Source organism: Acartia tonsa, chromosome 1 (genome assembly GCF_053477335.1).
Source record: "Acartia tonsa isolate MP-2025a chromosome 1, ASM5347733v1, whole genome shotgun sequence".
NCBI lineage: Eukaryota > Metazoa > Arthropoda > Copepoda > Calanoida > Acartiidae > Acartia > Acartia tonsa.
Window position 1 is genome coordinate 17,574,496 of NC_137260.1, and position 13,214 is coordinate 17,587,709.

General features: G+C 33.5%; 1 protein-coding gene across 6 annotated transcripts; it reads right to left on the reverse strand.

Moving 5' to 3' along the window:
• Positions 1-489: 489 nt before the first annotated feature.
• LOC145313985 (uncharacterized) lies at positions 490-12,951 on the reverse strand. Of its 6 annotated transcripts, none has more exons than XR_013877590.1 (17): positions 12,759-12,951; positions 12,222-12,531; positions 11,515-11,899; positions 10,858-11,260; positions 10,484-10,628; positions 8,880-8,970; positions 8,323-8,393; positions 7,722-7,942; positions 7,121-7,215; positions 6,725-6,838; positions 6,121-6,223; positions 5,487-5,615; positions 3,797-3,942; positions 3,329-3,410; positions 2,803-2,931; positions 1,356-2,017; positions 490-664 (listed from the first exon to the last, which is right to left on the reverse strand). XR_013877590.1 is itself a non-coding variant. In XM_080153657.1 (16 exons), the coding sequence occupies exons 1-16, from the start codon at positions 12,947-12,949 to the stop codon at positions 1,948-1,950; spliced, it is 2,685 nt and encodes an 894-aa protein (XP_080009783.1). In that variant the 5' UTR covers positions 12,950-12,951; the 3' UTR covers positions 490-1,947. The 6 variants fall into 6 exon arrangements, 1 of the variants encoding a protein (XP_080009783.1); XR_013877587.1 differs by having other exon boundaries at positions 490-721; positions 1,052-2,017; XR_013877589.1 differs by having other exon boundaries at positions 1,029-2,017.
• Between the last annotated feature and the right edge of the window lie 263 nt (positions 12,952-13,214).

Below are 13,214 nucleotides of genomic sequence, written 5' to 3' on the forward strand. Positions count from 1 at the left end.
AAATATAAAATAAAATTTGGGGGGCAAATAGAGAGGTCGTCAATTTTACGATGTGTTAACCCCCAACGACAACTGAAAAACACGTATAGGTTTCGTGATTTTTCCCAGAATTAATTTCATTGTTGGTATAAGCTGGTTGAAACGTTCGAACACTCATCTTAATGAACCAAGATTTAATGAGTCACCAAAGTTGTTAACCCTCCGAATAAGAAAACGTTGTTATAGAACTTATGGGATTAATGTAGTTCTAGCCTAATTTCCCCTCCCTCCTCCCTGATGACAATGCTTATCTATTGTTAAACATAAAAAAAGTTCAGTAGATTTTTAGAAGACACAACCCCTTATAGTTAGTGATCTTTATTTGAAGATTGATAACTTAGCTAAAGGCTTAATCACATGCGAGCTTAATTAAATTCCCAAATAATAAGCTTTGCTTTTGAATAGCCATATCTTTTGAGTCGCTTGGCTACGGATAACAAAGAACAACTAAACATTATAAATAAATATATTTCATTCAAATTTTCTCAGATTAAAAATTTACATAAAATTAAAAGACACTTGAAAGATTCCACAAAAATTCGAGCATTATTTATGTGTCTAAAGTAATTCAATGTCCTTAATGCGGCATGACAAAAATTCATGATCATAGAAATATAATTCTTTTCTTTATTCCATTTTTTTATTCAAAAAAAGGGGTATAGTCCCTTTCGTGGCAACGCCTCTTAAGTGGTATTTCTAGGTTAGAGCTAGAAATAGGGGGAAAGCTACTGTGAAAATACGACGAAACGCCCCTAAGAGGCGTTGCCACGAAAGGGACTTTACCCCCCAAAAAAGTTTTAAAAATTGTGAAAAAATAAAGCTACCTAATTAGAAGATTAATTATCAAAAGAGTAAGGATAATTACTAATTAATGCGACGGGTCAAAAGTTTTGCTCTTTTAATAACAGACATTTGCAAGATTTCGAAAAAAAAGACACTAAGATCGTCTATGCTTTTATTTTTTATGGGGGTGGGGGCGGCTTATTTACATTTGTTCTCAGTTAAAAAATACACAAAATTATTCATCCATACAATTCTAAAATTATTCTATATTTCTATAAGCTAAATAATTAAGTACTAAAGCTGTATGCATTTTCTTCTACGAGCTATATGTAGACGCTAAACTTGTTCAAATATTTTCATTCATAAATATCATAGCGTCTATATAACAAAATTACATCTATTTCTATTCGTGCAAGTATTACATTTATGCAAATAAAGTAATTTAAGCTAAATTTATCGTACCAAAATGCAAATATAATTTCATTGTTTTCTTTTCAAAAAATATTTCTGTATTTCACATTTTTTAAATTGACTTTAAATTCAGACTTCTTATGTATTGAAATAGGTAATATGTTTCATGTTTGAATAAAGGCTTCTATGAAAAAGATTTAAATAATTTTCTTACTTAGAATTGTAAACATAGTAAAGAAAGAAATAGAATTCATAGGTAAAAGTTTTTACATGGCATTTAATGGAAAATATAGTTTTAAAAATTCTATTGATTTTGTTTGTCAATAAATTATAATTCACAGATCTAAGTAATCAAAATAAAATAATGGAAAGACACGAAGTAGCTGGCTTCGTCGTATTTGCACAGTAGCTTTTGATAGGTTTTTAGGTTAGGTTAGGTAAATGGTAATGATTGCCCCACAGGGTTAGGATATTGGCCCCCAGGGGGTGCTAGAAATAGGAAATAAGCTACTGAGAAAATACGACGAAACCCGAGCTGGATCTTCAAATCATTTTAATGGTGATTTAGCACGCCCCGATCTGGTTCACCACTAAAATGATTTAAAGATCAAGCTCCGCTACTTTGTTTTCTTTCCTAGGTCCAAAAATAATCTTTTCATAGTGAGTCCACTAAGCTATTACACAAAATACTTGAATACTTTATTATAAAAAAAATTATGAGTCTTCAGATTCACTGGACGTGGAGTAATACCAATCTGGCGGTAACGGAGAGTCACTCAGAAACCTGAATAAAAACAAATGTAACAAGGATGACAACATCCATAAAAGCGAAGCACTGAAACGGTAGGACAAACGGACATGAACACTTATATAGTGTCAGAACTGAATAATCAGAATATAAAAGTATAAAAGTCGAAGCAAAATTGTAAGTGAATTTGTTGAAAAACTGCTTTATACAGGATAATGTTTATGGACATACTTACATATTTAGGACTTGATTATAGAGTTGCTTTGCTTATAACATTATACTTTGTTGTCCCAGGAATCAGTATACCAAAAATCAAATCAATCGGATTATTAGATCACATAAAAATTTGTTGTTAAAAAAGTAAAAAAAACAACATGTTTAAATTGGACGTACGGACATTTTGGTAATGATTATAGAGTTGCTAAGCTTTCTAAATCGTACCTAACTACTAAAGGAATCACCATGCAAAATTTGAAATCGATAGGACAATTCTAACATGCCTAAATTAACGAAAAGAGCTATCCGTTACGGACGGACGGACCGACCCTAATTATAGAAAAACTTCGCTTTTAAAAAATGTGTTACATATATGGATGTAAAATATAGGTGGATACTATGACAGGGAAAAAATTGTCGTCAATTTAGGTTGCTAACATCGATATCATTTATTGGTCAGTTAGTTTTCCAGTACGCGAGAGGGGATGGAGTAAAGTGGGTGGGTAGAGGGATCGTTATTTAAGCCAGCTACAAGTTTCACATTATTAGAGTACATGATTATCTGGTGTAAGTTCAAAATAACAAAACAAGTACAAGCTCTTTACCTACGAATAGGATTCTCCGACTCCTCTAGCCAACTGGAGGATGTCAGTCTGCGCTCCTCCAACCAGGACCTGGAGTTCATACGCTGGTCAATCTGGTCAGCCAGCCATCCTCGTCGGCGTGTTACTAACCTAAAAGTAACAAGATAAGTGTCTGCATGCAATTTGATATTATAAGGCCCCAGCAATCAAATCCTGAATCAATATATGGTTTCCATTATTTTTCGTGGAAAATTGTCCATATCACGATACAATTTGATGTATATCAGAATCAATATGATTCATCGGAAATTAATCGGATTTGGAGCTATACTAAATTAGTTAAAGTTATTTATCGCATCGTACTATGGACAACCTTTCGCGGACAGTAAAATAAAATAGAAATATTTTTATTTTTTTTTACTTTATTCGTGAAAAATATCTATTTAATACGATATGATGCTTGACTCGGAACCAGTTCTTCTGAAGCCAAAGCTGGAAAGCTGATTGTAATGTTTCACCTTAAAAATCTATCTATCTATCTATTTACCTGGCAGATGGAGGTAGCCAGTCCTCGCTGGAGGAAGCTGATTCCCAACTCTCATCATGTACGCCTCCCAATTCCTCCAACACTAAAAAAAATCCATGCTTTACTCTACAAGGCAGGCAACTACTACTGCATTGTCTGTTGGGTGACATTGAAATTTAAAGAATGAGGAGAAATATTCTATCATATGCAAATTAGAACTTCTAGATAATTTAGCGGTTTCTGCTCAAGCATCTAGAAAGGAGGGATAGAAAAATAACCAATTCAAGACTTATATCTAAAATAAATATTAGCCTTAAACCACCCTGGACTTGTGTGAAGATCCCCTAAATGGAAAACCCAATTGGTTCATTAGTTAAAGAAATCTTAAGCTAGAGACAAAAAAAACCTTACCACTTAAAGTTTTTTAAGGAAGGATATCTGACAACTAATGAGGGTGGTTGTCTTGATGCTAATAAATATTGTTGTTACCTGGCCCAAGATCAGGTTGAAAGATATGTTCAGGAGCTGCCACATCTTCATCTCCCTCAGCATCTTCCTCTCCTCTCTCGCCCTCATCTCCCTCTTGTCTATCCATAACTGTTCCTTCGGAAGGTACTGATGATCCAAAATTTGACCTGAATGAATAATGAAATACAAAGGGGTAGTTTCACGAAATGCATTTGAACTTAATTTGGTGAACTGCATATTTTTTCCTAGTTAATGAGTTAAACTACATTTATATAGTATATATTTAATTTGAAATAAATTCAATTTTCTACCACGTAATTTTTAAAATATCAAGACTTGAAAATTGTCTTTTTGTGATATATGGAATTTAAAGGAAGCCTGCAAGAAATACCACGCTTTAACTGCTGAAAGACTGCCACAAGTAGACCAAATACCCCAAATTTGAAGCCTTCAGCTTCTATAACAAAAAAGTTCTAGGCATTTTAAAATGACATTTTATGTACATAAAAATTTTGAAAGAATTGCAATGCTCATGTTGAAAACTTTGAAATTAAACTACGTGGCCTAGAAACAAAATTATAAGCTTATTTTTGTCATAAATTTAGGTTTCCAGTAACTAATTATATTTTTACAATAAAAATACCCATTTTTATAGTCAAAATCATTAAAAAAAATTAAGTTTTACTTGCGTTGTACCGAATGTACTGTAGCCAATCAGAAGGCTGAATCAGCTTAACAACCAATCACAGCTAAGCTTGTATTAGTTTACCCCTTTGTTTCCGCTATGATTTTCATTTTAAAATGCAATCAAAATCGAATTTTTTTCATTGATTTTGACTATGAAATGTGGTGTTTTTATTGTAAAAATGTAATCAGTTACAGGCAATCTAAGTTTCTGACAAAGATAAGGTTATAATTTTGTGTCTAGGCGACGTAATTTAATATTATTTTTTCTTTTATGAGCATAGGAAATCTTTCAAAAATTCCATTGTACATAAAATGCTATTTTGAAATGCCTAGAACTTTTTTGTTATTGAAGCTGAAGGCTTTAAATTTGGGGTATTGGGTCTTCTTGTGGCAGTCTTTCAGCAGTTAAAGCGTGTTATTTCTTGCAGGCGTCCTTTAAAAAGACGATTTTCAAGTCTTGATATTTTAAAAACTACGTGGTAGAAAATTGAAATTCTTTCAAATATATGCCATATAAACCATTTAAGCAGGATAAAATATGCGGTTCACTAAATTAAGTTCAAATGCAATTCGTGAAACTACCCCTTTTAATTTTTTCAAAAATAAAAAAGGCAAGAGAAATCGCGTCTAGAAAAAATTATCCCCCCCCCCAAAAAAAAATAATTAATTTTAGGTCGGTAAAATATATTTTTTTTTTTAAATCTAAATTAAAAATTTGGTAGGTATATCAAATTTAACTCCTCTCGCCTCAAGTGCCCCTTGAGGCCTCTAGGGGCGTAGCCGCTAGCGAAGAATATGTCAACTAAAGAAAATATACATAAATTGGAAATACATAAGACAAAAAGACAATACTATATTACACTTGGGAAATGTTTCTTCTTCTTTATTGATAAAATAATGAATGCAATTGATAATAAGCAATATTAACCATATCAAATCCAAACCCATGCTTTAATCCTAGCATCCTTTACTTAATATCAATTCATCCTAGAGAAGCTAAAATTTTGAATATAAATATTGTAACCTGACAGAAGCTGATATGATGAAGTGTGACGCGCTAGATGATGAAGTTGAGTGATTATCTGAGATAGAAGAACTTGAGGAGCTGCTAGAACTTGTACTATCCATTACTGGTGTACTCTGGTCATGAAACCTACAATAGCAAAATTATTTTTCATGAATAAAGACGCTAAGTATGCGTTTATATGAAATAAAGGTATTTCCAGCAATATAAAACATATAATACGATTCATAGAAATTAAACTATCCAATGATGAAGTACGTTAGGAACAAAACCTAGTACAACATCATATGTATTTGTTTAAAATAAAATGTTTAGCATTTTTCGAAAATATGAAAAAATCTTAAGGGGCATTTTTTTAAACTTCAATCATAGGGGTTTTCAATAATAATGTTCATAACAATAGGGACTTAAAAGCTTCTTTTATGCAAAAGCAAATCAGGAGAGAACCACAGGGACAAGAAAAAATCGTAATTACCTCAAAATGCCTCGCGCGCACAGAAAACATCCCTCCTATGTTTTTTTAATCAAATTGAAACCTAACCTAACCTATAGTAAAACACAACCACAAATGGACGGCGGCGGGCAGGTTGTGTGCATAACTAGGCACTTTGGGGGAAACTACCATATAACTAACCTTGCAGCAGCAGCTATACCATAGGAATCTGAATCAGAGTCAGAATCAAGACCAAGATTATCACCAAACTCATCTTCATCATTTTCAGAATCAGAGTCATCACCTACACATAGATAATCATTAAATACCTACCTACTCAAAATAAATCCTCCAAATAAATAGAATTTGCTTTTATTTTCGTATTTTAGTTTAGGCATTGTCTGAGTTACAAGCATCTTTAAATTACATTTAGAGGATGTTTTTTTGTATAGAGTATTTGTGTAAGGCTGTTTTTGTTGTCTTTTTTATGAATCCTTTTATAAAAGTAACAGGATGTATCAGAGTCTGTAGTCTTTCTGTCTGTGTGTACCGAACGATCTCGCTAACCACTGGACCGACATGGTATAGAGTAGAGCCAACCCCTCCCCCCCTCTCCCTCCTTCAAGTACTCCAAAAGGGGCTTAGCCGACAGTATATAATAACAAACAAGTTTTTATAAGTAAATCAGATTTAAAGGCAATACATTTAAATTTGAATGTTTAATGAAGTTAACATTTGATGGATTGTAGTAGTCCGAAATTACACTAGTTAGAGTAGCTACACTCTCATAAAATAATAATATTACCTTCACAATTTCTATCACAATGAATAGCATGATTACTGGCCAGAATCATGGCCAACTGGAGCCTGGCAACCTCCAGAGCAAAACAGGTTCGCAGAGAATTTGGCACTCCGAGTTCTGAAAAAGTATCCAATTTTACAAACTAGCAAATATATTTTATTTGAAATTTGTAACTCTTTGTACCTATTTAAGTCATAGATGAGTCTACCATGTAGTTTTCAAAATATATTCTTATACCTGTAGTTAAAGCATCCAGTACTTGTGCACTGAGGTAAGATATAACTGTGCTATTATCTTATATTTGTATAAATATTATACCTGTAGTTAAAGCTACCAGTATTTGTGCATTGAGGTAAGATATAACTATGCTATCATCTTATATTTGTATATATATTATACCTGTAGTTAAAGCATCCAGTACTTGTGCACTGAGGTAAGATATAACTGTGCTATCATCTTCTATTTGTCTCTCTTCTTCTCTACGTCTTCCACTCCTTAATAAAAAAAACAGTTTTGGTATTTTAATTTACCTTCAACTTTTTAACTTAACATTTTTTGGGGGTTGGGTTATTAATTGAAAAACTAGAGCACTTGTTTTAATTCTGTTGGTAGATTGTTTTAATCATAGCATCAAACATGATATTATTGAATTGCCAAATTTCTATTATGTCCACTAGCAGTTTCGCCCCTAGAATCTATGAGCTCTGTATTTTAAGTGGTGGGGGACTTAAAATAGAGAACCAAATCGGTTCAGTATTTATTGAGATCTTAAGCTTCAGACAAAAAAAACTCTCACTACTTTGTAAAATAAGATAAGAGGAAAACTTCCATACAAAAGCAAGGGTTTAGGGCCGGGAAAAAGCTCATCCAGATTTGATATCTGATTTTTTATCCATTAGATAACAGGACATTAGGCTCAAATCAAAACATATTTGTTAGAGCCTAATTTTACATAAGAACACAATAGGAAATTCTTTTTATTGAAGTTATTCAAACAAACCTGCAACATGTATGCTTAAGTGTGGCCACCCGTTCTCTGTACAGATTTACAGAATCAGGTATAGAATCTTCGTCACTCTCGTCGTCGTTTTCAAGATGGCCGCTAAGATTTCCAATATGGCCGCCAAGTGCCAGGACAGGAGAGACAATTTCTCCGCCGCCAACACTGCTGGAAGAATCGGAGCCAGTGCTTAGCAGTCGAGACAAAACGTTTACTCCACCCTATTAAAAAGGTAATTTCAAATCATATGTTAATGAAATCTTTTGGCATATTTGCCTTAATATATAAAATTTTATTTCCTAGGTTTCTTTTTTTCTCTCTTTTATAATTTGTGCTTAGAGCCCAGTTCACAAAAGACAAAGGTCGATCTCTGGAAATTTTAGGTTGACCTACAGGAAAAATCGTTCGACCTTTAAAAGTTATTTTTGAACTGATGTACTTTTTTTTAGTATATACAACATTATTACAACGATTCGACAACCGAGAACACTATTACTTTCTCATGTGCTTTTTACAAGGTAAGAAGGCACATTATTTTTTGTTTTTGGGCGTTTTCTTTTTAACCCTATCAGAACTAAGTAAATGGAAAATATATTTTTACCTGCGGTACGACACCATTGACTAAGTTCAATCCAGCTGCTGCAGGGCTAAAGTCAACATACATTTCTTCCTCTACAGACAAATACTTTTTTTAGACAAGTTTTTTCTTGAGTAGCTGCGATGAAAAAAAAATATTTTGTTATCAAGAGTTTTTTTTTTATAAAAAGAACAGAATGGGCTTAATTAGTTGACATTTTTGGGCTATTTGTGTATAAAATGGATTTTATTGGAATTACCACCTCAGCCCATCAACTAAAAAAAATTTCAAATAGTTGCTGCCTCCTGTATTTGTCCTATATAGCTTGTCCAATTATTAAATTTAAATGTGAGGTAAAGTGTTAAAAAACATGGATGACAACATCCATATAAGCGATGCTCTAAAACGGTAGGACAAATGGACAGTAACACTTGTATTAATTTATTAATGCCTAAATTAACAAAAAAAGCTCTCCGTTTCGGACGGACGGACCGACCCTAATTATATAAAATCATTTGATGTGTAATTTTTTAGACACTTTTTTTGTGGAAAATTTAAAATAATAATTTAAGTATTGGTCCCTGGTACAAATTCATCATCATCTGAGTTGTTATCTGTAAGTACTGGACTCGGAGACACACACTCAGTCCAATCATTGTCATCTGTACAATCCTAAATAGATAGTTTATTTGGTTCAAAGAACATCAAATGAGCGTGGCTGTGTTGCCCACTTGATTCTTACAAATATAAAGCTAATTTGATTCTATGCACAAAATTACAAACTATCGGCTACGCCCCTAGAGGCCTCTAGGGGCACTTGAGAAGAGGAGAGTCAAAAGGAGGGGGCGGAAATGACACTTTTTGAAACCAAAACTAAAACTCAAAGGTACTCAACTAAAAACAGAGTTACAGCTCTGAGATTTGGTATGGCAGATGTTTTAAAGAGGTACAATAGGGAACTGTGAAGAAACGGCGTTTACTGCCAAATTATTTTTTGCCTTTTCACACTAAATAAGACAAATAAGACAATTTTCATTCATCTGAGATAAAAAACTTTCCCTTTATATTTCTACTAAAACTTTAATATTTCAAACATGTCAACATTAAAAAAATGTCAAGTAAAAATATACCTAGGGGAAATTTTTGTGAAAAAAAAGTTTATCTCAGATGATTGAAAATTGTCTAATTTGGCAAGGGAAAAAAATCGGCGGTAAATGGCAGTTTTCGGTGTGAGCGGCGGTTCCGCCGCCGTTTCTTCACAGTTCCATATTGCACCTTTTTAGATCATCTACCATGCCAAATCTCAGAGCTGTGACTCTTTATTTGGTTTAGTTCCTTTGAGTTTTAGTTTTGGTTTCAAAAAGTGTCACTTCCGCCCCCTCCCTTTGATAACCCAATTTCTTATTTTAGATTTTAAAAGAAAAAGTGAAAAAAAAATGGCGTTATCCTCTTAGAAATTGTTTTTTCAATTTTTGCCAGGGGGATTTTTTATTTTCATTTTTTTCAAGAAAATAGTTATAAACCTTCCCGGGACCTATGAGAAGCTACCCTGTTAAGTAGAACCCGATCGGTTCAGCGGTTAGCGAGATCCTTCGGTACAAACAAACACACAGACACACAAACATCCTGTTACTTTAGTATAAGGATAACTGATAATATACATTTTCCCTACGATTTAGTACATTTTTAAAGTGTTTCTGATAGACTAAAGATGAAAAGCTTTCAAACCGTGTCTGGGTTTTAGTTGGGTCGTAAAGTCGTATTAAAAGATTTTTTCAGTTTAGTCGACCACCAGCCAATCACAGAGAATCATAGTAAATTATATATTGGACCTCTAAGTTTTAAAAACACGTTTCTCATTTGTTGGCTTATAAAATTTAGGGACTTGATGGTGTTGAAAATATTCGGGAATAGTCCCTTTCGTGGCAGCGTCCCTTAAGGGGCGATTCGTCGTATTTTTAAAATGGCTTTTTATAGGTTATTTTAGTTTAGTTTATATTGGGTTAGGTGATTGCCCCACAGGGTTAGGCAATTAGCCCAGCAGCGAGAAATAGAAGAAAAGCTACTGTAAAAAATACGAAGAATCGCCCCTTAGGGTGCGTTGCCACGAAAGGGACTATACCCAAATATTGTTATTTGTCTTATCTCTTAAGATCATCGCTAGTCAACAAAATTAGATTGATACCTGCAGAAAAGCAGAATCTTGTTTATGTTTATAAACCATAAGAACAGTGGGGTCGTCAGCAGTATTTGCTACAGTAACATTTACATCCAGTGACTTGACTATCTCCACTGAATGGTTGATAGCTTGTAGGGATCTTGAGGCAGATCTAAAAAATTAATAGTTTAGAATGTGTTTTCTCGTATTCATCCGAAACCGATTATTATCCGGTGGATTAGAACCGGTTTCGATTGATAAATAAAACCACATAAAAAAAGCAGAAGACAAAAGTACAAATATTTTTAATTGGACAGAATTACACCTACTACCTATTATTTCCTATTTTTTCATGGATAGTTATTTTTAAAGATATAAAAATAAAGAATTCATAATCATACCTGACTATTGAATTATTTGTTGATTCAAGATTCTTAACAGATCCGAGGGACCAATTTTCATCCAGCTGCATCCTGTTTTCTTTCAAGTCACCTCCTCCATTCTTGAGTTCTCCAACAACAGAACAATGCTCAATATCATCAGAAAATATGTTGACTTCAGGATTTGTTGTATCCTTTTCAACTTTTAGTTCTATTCTTTTGACTTCTAGGTGATTATCTATTAAGTTTGTCCCAGCCAGTAAAGCATCAAATGCCAGATCACTGGAGCTTTTCCTCTTCCTGCTCTCAGGTCTCTCAACCAGGGTGAGTTGATATTCAGAACTAGATAGAAGAGAGTCAAATACTTCATCATTTGAACTTTTTTCAGTTGAATTTGCTATGTTGATGACTGTAGATTTGTGCTCTGTAGATAAATGTTTTTAGGTTAGATTGAATGAATTTTTTTTTTTCATATTAAACTAACAATAAAAAAAAATTATTTTTACCTTTCAACTCGTTTTTAAAATTGAAGAAAATAAGTCACTTTTTGATTTTACAACTATATCTCTTTCACCTTAATGACAAACCTTTATAATGACATTCTTTTAAAAATACCTAGTTAAGCATAAAAAAATTTAAAAGTATAAGAATGACTTAAAATGCCACTAAAAAACATGCCTTGTGTAATATTATCACAGGTGAAATCAGAATCATTATTTCTTGAATCCATAGCCATAGTCCCATAATCAGAGCTTGATCCCATTGCAATAGGCTCTGAAACCTGCGTGCTGTTATAGTGCAGTAATAAATCCTCCGGAGTTACATCATTGCTGCTGGTGCTGCTGCTTTCATTTGTACGAATTGCCTCAAGTTTTCTGCTCAACAGCATGAGCTGGTCATCAACATCAGGATGTGTGGCAACTAGCTCGCGGTCAACAGGACTGAGTGTGGCCTGGTCCATGTGGTGCAACATCTGTATGAGTAGTAGGCGCTTCCCACGGTTGGTGTCAGCTTGGGAGAGCCCCTCCAGGTCATCAAAGGTTTTGATAGGGTACCGGTTTTCCTAAACGATTAAATCTTGTCAAAACTTACACTATACTTTCTAAATTAGAAATACAAGATAAAAATAGGAAAAAATATTCATAACATAAGTTGTACCTAGGTAAAAACATTTCTATTTTTTCTGTCATATTTCCCAATAAGTATGTAACATTGAATTTTTATAAAGAAAAAGTTGGAACTGATACAAGCAAAAAATATTTTTCATTACTTATTATTTTCTCAATCTAACTTGTTTATATGTTTAAAATCAACATAAATTCCAATTAGGTAAATGTCTTAATTATCCTGAATTGTCAATGATTTAAAGAAAATAAGAATCTTACCTGTGAGTTATTGTCAGCTGGCTTTTCCTTTTCATACTCAACTCTCAATGATTTATAATTCGCCCCGGGAGTTGGCGTCGAAGACACAGGTGTAAATTTATTTGGAATGTTGTTATCACAGCTAGAAGTTGCGCTATGCTCCTTGACATCTTCATTGTCTGAGTTAAAAGTTGCGACATGCGCCGCTGTAAATTCTTTTGTTGTATCACAGGTATCAAAAGTTGCGCCATTCTCCTTTGGTTCCTCTGGTAAAGCTGGTGATACAGCCATTTCATTCAAGGAACTTTCATCTGTCTTGTTCAGTGAAGACCTAAAAACAAGAGAAAGTTTGTCCATAGAAAGAGAAGCATTAGCATCATAATAGTTATTATAGTAGCATAGAACTTAGAGATGACTTAAAAGAGAAAATGCACATTGAAAACAGAAGAAACTAAATATAAAAGATTAGGTAAAAGACATAAAAATGTTAGAGCTTGTGGAAAAGATAAGCATGGTTGAAGAACCCGTAAGTTTAAATCATAGAAAATAATTTGTCACCTTTGATTGAGCCCATCCTCAAGTAAAACATTGTCTAAATCCCAGATTATCTCGGGAATCAATCTATTACTTTCATGAGTTGACTGCGGAGGTGGGGGCTGTAGTGGTGGGTTGGACAAAATCGGCGAGTCTGACGGCCGCCGGTCATTAAAGGGTAACTGACGTGCGTCATATGGCTGCTGAATATTCATCTCCTATTTGTCATTTATGCATTTAGTTTAATAAAATAGTAATTTAAAAGGACTCTCCACAGAAAAATCAACTTTGGATTTTTGAAAATCTAACCTGAAATTATTATTCTCTGTTCAATTTTAGGCATTTTTTGTTTTTGTGGCATCGCGATCGAAGCCCTTTGAAATTTTTTACCTCCTTTAAGTGAATCCTCCCGCCATTTAATTTGTGCTGCTTTAGTGATTTTTAGCTTCTATTTTTGCCGCCGTTGCCGCATTCATCGCC